The sequence below is a fragment of the Camellia sinensis genome, chromosome 13 (genome assembly GCF_055761805.1).
Source record: "Camellia sinensis isolate YWXY chromosome 13, ASM5576180v1, whole genome shotgun sequence".
In the NCBI taxonomy this organism is placed as follows: domain Eukaryota; kingdom Viridiplantae; phylum Streptophyta; class Magnoliopsida; order Ericales; family Theaceae; genus Camellia; species Camellia sinensis.
The window spans coordinates 93,717,970-93,728,434 of record NC_138973.1 but is presented as its reverse complement, the minus strand read 5'-3'; the positions used below and the strand labels follow the sequence as shown (position 1 = coordinate 93,728,434).

Here is a 10,465-nt window from a genome sequence, read left to right as displayed (position 1 = left end):
ATCTTTGGGATCCAAGTCAAGAACTGTTCGTTAAAGCACACTGGTTTGTCCTCCCTGAGGCTTCATGCTGTTTCAATTGAAACAAAAATATTGAAAAATGGAATTTCCTAGATATATATATAACTCTTGGAATCATATTGTGTCCGATTAGGCCTATGAGGCCTACCACGAGCTCCACATTAATTATCTTATTAGTTCATTTTTAGGCATTTATGTATAGGTCTGCTATGTGAAAAGGCCAGATTTATCTGATAATTATAATTACATTATTTCATCATTTTTTTCATAAAACATAAATGGAAAGTTTTGAGTTCAAAAATAAACCATCAATTTCCTTGAAGTCGCTCGTAATGTAGTAACGTGGCTACGCAAAAATGAAAAGACTGAAAAATGAAATTAAAGGAAAGAAAGAAAATGTTTCAAGTAACAGCAAGTACAAACAGAATCTGCAATTCTTCTCAGGAAAAATGGAAAACAACTACACTGTCTAATAAAAACTCATTTGTCAGAACTGGGGAGTGGGGGAAATCCCGGCCACCAATAAATACAAGGCACACAAGAAATTGAGCATCAAAATGCTGACTGCCAGGTTTACCGGACTATTTTTTAAACCGAGTAAACTTTCTTCTTACTGTCCACATTATTGTCAGAAAGACAACTCAAAGATTTGCAGTGCCCGAGTAAAAATCAGGTGGGATGCCTCCCCAGCGCGAAGCAATTTCATTTTGAATGGAACTTGCTGCTGACTGTGTCATGACTCGGGACATAAATTACTGCCAGACAAGAATTAGAAAAATGAGAGAAAAAAAAAAAATTAACATAAAATGCTGATGAAATGCATAGTTAGAACTGTCGTGAAACAGGGAATTTACCGTCTCCATAAGATGCCATTGTGAGAGGGGAAGAAATCAGCTTTCAAGCAACAGAAGCAATATCCTATGCAGAAACCTCATCCACAGCCTTCAAGAAATGCTCCACAGGTATTCTAAGAATACAAAATTACCAAACTTTTACTAAGGAAGAGAACAAAGTGTCCAGTTTTGTGTTTTGTTCCCAAAAAAATTAGTTTTTGAGTGTAGTCTAAGAGGACAAACAATGCAGGTAAAAAAGCAAGACAAAAATTGGCCCCGTCCTTGGTTAATCTAAGTCATACGGAAACCAAATCATTTTTCTCTTGATAAGTAAGGAGACTTGAACTTGAGACTCCTTATTGGGTTCCAGTTATTCCCTAGCCAAAAGTCCTCAAACACTATTATAACCACCCACATCACTCAAACAGGATGCTAAAGATAGGGTATGTGTCCATTGTTAAAATCAACAATAGAAATCATGCAAAAGAAATTGCTCTTATATACTAAAATTTTAAACTCCATAATACCATCCAGAAACAAATTATGCTCATAATTTACTTTCTGAAAACTATCATCATGACTCCATTATACCCCATAAATATGCAGATACAAACACTAAGTGTGCAAAGATGCAAATTGCTAGGACAACCCAATCCACGAGTCGCAACAAAGAATTAAAAGCCATGCCTCAAGCATTACCTCTCTCCATATGTCAAAACTTGTCTACCAATATCTTCTGACACAATCATCTGTGCAAGATACACCTCAATTGTAAGCCCATTAGAGAGAGAAAAAAAGAAGAAAGAAAAGAAATCAGCAAAAACAATTTTAAGTTCACTAGACACAGGAAATAAGTTGCTTACTCTGGATTCGAGGTTCATAAGAATGGCAGACTTTGTCGACTGTTTGGCACGATCTAGCTGTACCTGATCAACTGGCAGGCAGGAAGGAACAAATCAGCAAGAAGCTTCTAAGAAAGATGAAATGTCTGTTTCACATTCAATTATGATTTTAATTTCAGCATATAACCGAGGAACTCTGACAGACAATCTAAAGACGATGAGGGTTAGGGATGGCAATTTAAACCCGGCCCAACGGGGACCCGACCCCCCGATCCCAAATAACACGGTTTTTCCCCGAAAATTATCCCCAGAAGGCCGGGGACGGTATTAAAATTTAAATCCCCGATAATTTTCAGGCCGGGGACGGGGATAGATTTTCCGGGCCCGGCCCCGAATGAGCCCCGTACATCCCCCGTATATATTATATATAAAATATATTTCTAAATATCATTTTATTCTCTCCCTCTCACTGTTGAATCTTCATTCCACTCACTCATTCTCTCTCTACCAATCCTCTCTCTCTCTCTCCCCTTCCACCGCCGATCTTCGTCAGTCACCACTCTCTCTTCCACCGCCGATCTTCTTCACTGCCGATCTCCTCTCTCTCTCTCGCTATCACCGTCGTCGTACACCACCGATACCGCTGCCACCGTCGTCGCACATCACCGCATCTCGCTACCACCGTCGTCGTACACCACCGATCCCGCTGCCACCGTCGTCGTACACCATTGCAGGGACGTGACTCACCAATCTCGCTCCCACCGTGGTTTTTTGAACAAATCTATGTTTTTTTTTTTTTTGAAAAGTCTTGATCAATATATATATATATATATTCGGATCTGATTTTATTGTTATTGTTTTATCTGTTAGGGTTTTAAAAGATCTGTTTTTTTGTAACAGATCTATAATTTTTTCTGATTTTGTTGTTATGGTTTTATCTTGATCAATTTATATATATATATATATATTCAGATCTCATTCTTAGCTTGTAACAGATCTATGATGTTATGGTTTTATCTTGATCAAATCAATCTCATATTGTACTGGTTGTTGTTTTTGTACGGGGATTGTTCGGGGTCAGGGAAACCCGATCCCCGTTTGGGGACAGGGGTGGGGGGCATGACAGGTTCCCCGTCGGGGATCGGGGCCGGGGCCGGGGAATCTTATGGCTTCGGGGATCGGGGACGGGGAGGGTAGTCCCCGGCCCCGCCCCGCCCCGTTGCCATTCCTAATGAGGGTATGGAATTCCTAAAACCAAAGTAGAGAAAGGATACAAACAAACATAAAATAGACATAACTGCATACCTTCTCCAGGTGTGGCAACTGCAATAAGTTCTTTAACGGCTATATCAATGGCCTTTGATACAAAGTCAGAGCTCTGAACCAAAATATACAAGCAACCTCAATTTTAAGCAGAATATCGACCATAATAATTCAATACTGCTTGCTTCCCAAGCTATATTTTTATACACAATAAATTTAGGTTTACTTGATTGTCACCAATAAAGAAGGCAAATGAGACGATGGCAGAATGCAAAACATATAAATCAAAAAAAAAAAAAAGGCCTACAGATTCTCCATCAACTCCACTTGTTTTTTCACTTTTGACGAATGCAGCATGTTAATCAGCTTTAATAGCTTAATTTTATCCAAAGTGCAAATCAAATAATTTCAGTGGATCAGCAGGTCGTACAGAATAAATGGTTAAAGTCTTGTATGGCTAAGAGAATATGAACAGTGTTTGGAATTTCTTCAAATATAATAATAAATTAATACTACCGGAACATTGCGATTTCCGTCCATGTTAAATGAATCCCCCAATGAGTATTAGGTTGCTGCATTTAAATTTTAAATCAACATTTTAACGAAGTCACACAGGCATCATTAAGCAATTTATGTAAAACATTAGTGACAGGTATCATACAACAGCTCAAAGAATGGCTTATAGTGGTAGCATGAATTCCAAATAAACCAGTATGGTTGTAAATGCTGTTGAATGCAGAAAACGAGTGAATTTGTGGATACTTGTTCAATACACGGAGATCTACTCATCATATCGGCAAACGCATAAATTCCAGAGTTAGAAATCCATGAACAAAATTGGATTCAAAATATTAGTTCAATATGTTAAAGCAGAAACAAGATTGGAATGATTCGGAACTAGAAAATGGCATTTAATAAGATAAAAATACCTATGACAACATAACCATGTATCTGTGTGCAATGTAAGCAATTATGAACTTTGGGCAGGCCCTCTACCGCAAAACTTATTGGCAGCTTTAAAAAAAAGGCATCATAAACCCAGCTTAAAAAATAGTTAGATTTTTTAGCTGAAAACCTGAAAAGTTTTACCAAACAGCCAACCTTCTCAAAGTACAAATGCTTGGCATGTGATTTCAAATTTTAAGTTAAATAAGCAGCAAATAATTTTTGCCAAACTAGGCATAGACATACGTTTTTTACTATCTCAAGCTTAATAATAGACCCATTGGATACCAAGTTTCTGTTAGTTCACTTACATAGCCGTGAGTACATCCCTTTTCCAGGACCCCCAGCTGAGAAAGATCCACCTCCTCCCATTAGCATCTACAAGAAACACTCATTTATTATACCTTCCAAAGTTGGCATCCAGTTACAAGAACACAAGGGAAAACAAAGATGCAAATAAATGCAACAAGAAGACGTGATTGTATTCACTCATTATTGGGGAGAAAAGATTTGCAGCAAGATGGATCACAATAGAGAGCCCTGGACTGGAAATCAATACCTGAAGAACAGTTAAAACCATAGCTTCCTTCTCCTTATGCCACCCACCAGGAGCTTCAAAGGCAAGGGCAAAATGAGTTTTCTGGGCATACAAGAATATAAGAGAATAATTCAGAAAGACAGAACTGACAAAGCTATACTAACACAAGTCGCAGAAAGTTATGTCAAGAGTCGAAACCAACAAATCCCACAAGATAAAGCATAAGCATGAGACAACACATTAAGCATCAATCATACATACCCCTGAATCAGCTTGGCAACGGTAATCACCTCCAACATAGACAGACTTTGGCTCCTCAGGACGACGTATGCTGGGTAAGTCAGACAGAAGTGGTTCTGCAATTTTTAAAAGCTCCTCATGTTCAACACCAGAAGCTGCAAGGACCATCCAACAAGCAGTATAGTTTTCCTGAAATTCTCAAAAACAAAGTTAAGAAATGGAGAACACCCCGAAAAAACAACCAACTTATTAAGAAGAGATTGATTTTGGTGACCATTGCATTTAAATAAAATAAAATAAAATAAAAAATAAAAAAGGTGTAAAGTATATGTAAAGTTTCCACCAACTCACAGCCACAAATTCCTCCAGAATCCTACAATCCAATCTGTTTATTGCAGACTCTGGAGCCAAAAGAGGATTTGCCAATGCACCGTAATAACCAGCAGAGTGAATGGCCTCCAAAAGAAGACCTTGTGGATTGTTAGATGCTTCTGCGATCTCAGCTTTCACCTTCTGAAGCTGTTGAAGGTAGAATTTTATTTCAGTGCAAGCATAACATTCGAAAGGGCAACATGAAGAAATTTACCTGTTCATTCACCTCCCAATCCATGAATACAGGATTCCTCACACAGTCAATGAGCAGTTCTACCATTTCAGGAGCATAAACCTTGAGAGCATCATAGGTGTATCCCATCTGCTCCCGAGAAGCTGAGGCTGCCACATTACCACCAATTTCTTCCACTTCCCGGACAATGCGAAAGTGACTCCTGTTCGTTGTGCTCTTAAAAGCCATACGTTCCACGAGGTGTGTGGCCCCAAATGAAACTGGTGTCTCATAGATTGAACCACAATCAACATACAATCCAATTGAGGCGGCAGGATTCTGTCCAATCAACCAATTCAACAAATTTCTTACAACAGAAGCATAACATGTGGAAGAATCAAACAGAAGAATGAATGAACCACACATTCCGCAGATGGCTCTGAGGCTATTTTGACACCATTGGGGAGAGTTGTTATCTTGACCTTACCAGGTTCAACATAATCGGGCAATGGAGGTGGAATGGTAACACCTTGAAGTGGAACTTGTAGAGGGGGGAGCGAACTAGAACCCAACCCAGTCAGCCAGCTAAAGAAGCCCCCTGAAGAAGATGACTTTGTAGCAACAGCACTTGAACTTGCAAACCTGGTTATTGACCTATTTCCCGCACGAGCTATGAAGCACGGATACTTCAAAAAGGGTGACGTATCCGTATCGGATACTTATCGGATACCGATACTCCTCGGATACTCGCGGATACGTATCGGATACTTCTTAAAAGTATCGGATACTTCTTAATTAATTTTTTATTAATTTTGAAGTATCGGACACTTAATTTTGAAGTATTGGATACTCGAAGTTACATATTACTTATAATATTTTGTTTAGTTCTTTGATAAGAGGAATATAGTGAGAGTTAGAGTAATAGAATGTCAAATTGATGTATCCTTGTTGTCTCTCTCACTTCTCTCTCGCTTTCTCACTCTCTCACGTTTCTTCTCTCTGCTCTCATTCTTTTTTTGATGTTGGCATGTAAGGATGATGTTTAATTTGCATTTGCATTTGCTTTTGCTTTTAGTTTTGGATGTTTTATGAATGTTTGAGCACTTTTAGGTTAATAGAAATCTCTCTTTATTTATTAACTTACTTAAGTTTTATTTTCATGCATATTATATTACATTATTAAAATTATAAATTTTTTTTTTTTACGAATGTATCCCCGCTGTACCCGCATCATACTTTTTCAAGTTTTGACATATCGCCATATCCACATTCCCATATCACCATATCCGTATCCGTGCTTCCTAGGCTATCATTGATGACTTAAAAAAGTATGTTTGCTGAAATTTTTATTTAAGAATGGTTTTTTAGCTTTAGCTAAGGTCTTGTGATATTCACTGATGAAGGGGAACAAGTTGAAGCTATTGACCTTGAAGACTCTTAGTTTTATAAGAATCTTTCTTCTTTATCAAGTTGTCTTTTGCTTTAGGTTTTATTTTTATGCATACTGCATTACTAAAAATTGTTAAAATAATATTTTTTATGAACGTATCCTCGCCGTACCCGTATCCTAGTTTTTCAAATTTTGTAGTATTGCCGTATCCGTATCGTATCGTATCGTATCCGTATCCCGTATCTGTATCCGTGCTTCCTAGCGCACGAGCCTTCTCCCACAGATCAACATCAAAACAAGACACATTTCCAGTTTATCAGTCTACAAACAAATTCCAACATGATGAAACCAAAAAACAAATTGCTCTACCACTGTTGTCTCAAATGCAATGAGAAAAACAATCAATGCCTGAAAAGAATTACAGGCATAGTGTGATCCAAATATGATGTAGGGAGAGCAATGCACTTAGATCTAACTTCTTAAAAACAAATGAAGGTTTGTGACATAAGGAAAAAGTCACAAAACTTCTTTTCTGCCTCAATGAAGACCAACTTCACAATTTCCTACGAGTGAGTGTGAAACTCAACATGATGTGACTACACTAAACCAAAGAATGATAAACTAAATAAGTAAGCATTACCATTAATTAATAGTATTAGTAATGATTACAGATCTAAATAGTAGTGAAAAAACTATTGGTAAACTAAGGAAAACAAAACTACTAAAGCTAAGTTAAAGACAGTTGTTGGAGCTGAAAATGTAAAGATAGATAGAGGCGCCAAGCCAAAGTTGAATTGATTGCAAGATAGACTTGTTGATTGTGGTGCTGGACTCTTTGCCATGCTTTCAATTCTGATATATATAGTTATTGCTTGACAGTTTATCCAGTCCTGCATACAGTCCTACTGCTCAATGAGATACTGCGAAGAGTCCTATGTTTATAGCCCACTTCCGGAACTAATTCCCTTTTGATGGATCAACCCCAGAACCCATCAACCACTTCCTATAAATCCTACCCATGCTCCCCAACTTTCTCCACATTTGACAACATAGCATCTTCCCAGCTTTTAGACCAAACTGGTATAGGGAATAATGCTGCCCGAGATAATGGATGTCTAGCAAGTAACCCTACAACCTTGACATGTGTCTTGTATCATGGCCCATGTCTAATTCTAGGAAGCATGGATACGGATACAAGATACGACAAAACCTAAAAAAATAGAATACGGGTACAACTAGGATATGTTTGTGAAAAATATATTTTTTTAAATTATTAATAATAAGTTACACATAAGCTAAAGAATGTTGAGAAACCACAATATAATTTTATAATGTAAAATACTAATTTTTAAGAATTAGCTATTAATTTAAGCTAGTAGCTTGTTTACATTTTAAATATTCAATAGGTCTTGCAATTATTTCATTTCAATATCAAATCTAATATGTTTATATTACAATAATAAAATAATCTGACTTATACTTATGCTTTTCCCTCTTTGGTACTAGTAAAAAATGTAGTATTCAAGTTTACTTACTTATTGATTTAATATTGTTATATTCTCTTATTAATCCTTACTTTCTATGTAGTTATAGGGAACATGCATGAAACAATTAAAATATATCAATTTGACAAATTCTATTATTTAACTCATCATGTTCTTCTTATCAAAGAGCTAAACAAAGTATTAGAAAAATATTATTATATTTATCCTTACAATTATATTATATTATAATATTATGCAAGAAATGCTATGATTCTACTTTTGTAAAACAAGTAATATGTGACTTGGAGTATCTGATTCTTCAAAATTAAGTATTCGATACTCCAAAATTAATGAAAAATTAATTAAGAAGTATCTGATACTTTTAATAAGTATCCGATACATATCAGCGAATATCGGTATCCGTATCCGTCACCCGATGAAATTATCTGTGCTTCATAGATCTGATTCCATGTTTATTGATGCTTGGAAGTTACAATTGAGAGATAGGAGGGATGGGGCTATAAATGCTTCCTCCTTTGTAGGAATTGATCAATGCCAATTGTCTTGCTCTCTAATCCAGATTCTAGCCATTGCATCGAATGGTTTAGGCTCCCAACCACTAAATTACAAGTTAAGTGATAACACTTAAAATCTGATCTAATAATCTAACACTATTAGGGTCAAAAGTAACCAGCAATGGCTTTCTTATCCATAAAAATTCTTTTTCAAAATGGTTACATAAAGCTATTTTCCAGCAGAACAAGGAACTCCATAATGTTGCATTACATCAACGAAATCCGAGAATAGGACACCCCAATCATTTAGATTCCAACAATTCCCACCACACTCCATTCCAATGCAAGTCAACTACCGAGAGGAAAAAAAAAAAAAACAACAACAAAAAAACAAAAAAACAAAAAAACAAAAGACAAAACAAAGGTCATAACTTTTGAGTATTGGTGTTATAATCCTTAATTAATAGAGGTTTAAATTAAAATAAATCAAAAGATCAAGTAAAATGTAACAATTTTTAGTTGAATAGGGCAAAATGATAATGGCTCACAATTGAGGGGGTAATGTGTAATTTGCTCTAATTTTTTGATCACATCCGTTTTCAATAATGAGTTCCAACCAAGGGAACTAGATTCCTACTACTCTCACAACATTCCGTTTCAATGCCTATCAATTAACGAGAAATAAATCAAAACAGAGGTCATGACTTTTTCGAGTATTGGATTTTTAATCCTAAAAATTCAAGAACACAACCGAGCTTAATATAATGAAATTATAGTTCTCCAGACAGAAATGAAAAATTAAAATAAAATAAAATAAAATAAAATAAAATAAATTGGAATTTTTTCGTTTCCAACATTTTCTCAGCAGCCAAACACCAACTATATATATCGCACTGAACCGCAATCAGATATACAAACTAAACAAATAAGAAATCAATAGATTTCAAGCATTACACTCAATCACACATAAGTGGGTATATATATATATATACATATATATGGAGCTAGGCAGTGACCTTGAGAGCCCTGAGGCGTGAAGCTGCTGTCCTGTACATTGTGATGGATCAGAGTGAAGAAACCCAGAAAGAGAGTGGTTTCTGTGTTTCTCCGTTTAGAACGAGGTTCTGGGATCCGAAGCTCATGAGAGTTCTTCTCTCGACGACCAGGTTTGTAAAACTTGTGATTAATCTGATCCGTCAATGCGAGAGCAACAACGGCCTTGTTTGGGAGGAAGGGTTGGTTGGGTTAGATTAGGTTATTTTAGTCATAAAAAAAAATAAAATAAATTTTTTAATTTAACAAAATAAAATATTATATTCAATTCATAATTATTATATTTTTTTTTACAAAAATTTTAAAAAGTCAAAAAAAAAAATTTCAAACGAGACTTTTTAGTCCCATATTAATATAATTAAAAAGTCAAAAAATCAATCCACATCTCAAAAGAAGCCAACATGTGATTGAATCTTAGCCGTTAGATCAATGTGTAAATTGAGGGGAAAATAGAAGATAGCAAAAGAAAATATATTAATAAATTTGGGATTAAAATTTTGCCTTCTCAGTTAATAAATTCAAATTTGATTTTTTCTTGTTAGATGCTCAAATATTTTGTTTAAAAGAAGGAACTCAAATAAAATGACCAAACTATATATCACTATTTACTAGCGGCCGAGCACACGTAATGTGTGTGCAAATTTAGAAAAAAAAAATTATATAATTGAGTTGATAATAAAAAAAATTATGTAATTGGGTTGATAAAAATTGAACTAAGAAAAACTGCTTTTCAATTATTAAAATTTTTAATGTATTCTCATTCAATTTGTTTTTTAATTCATATATTCAATCACATAACT

At 35.6% G+C, this 10,465-nt stretch overlaps 1 protein-coding gene across 1 annotated transcript; it reads right to left on the bottom strand.

Annotated features, from left to right (window-relative positions):
• Positions 1-437: 437 nt before the first annotated feature.
• LOC114320973 (mitochondrial-processing peptidase subunit alpha-like) lies at positions 438-9,819 on the bottom strand. The gene is given in 13 exon segments (XM_082902903.1): positions 438-773; positions 873-985; positions 1,551-1,600; positions 1,715-1,785; positions 2,999-3,071; positions 3,640-3,737; positions 4,213-4,279; positions 4,461-4,541; positions 4,701-4,868; positions 5,031-5,198; positions 5,266-5,562; positions 5,646-5,894; positions 9,629-9,819. Coding segments are annotated over 13 exon segments (1,527 nt in total). The 5' UTR covers positions 9,668-9,819; the 3' UTR covers positions 438-720.
• Positions 9,820-10,465: the final 646 nt, after the last annotated feature.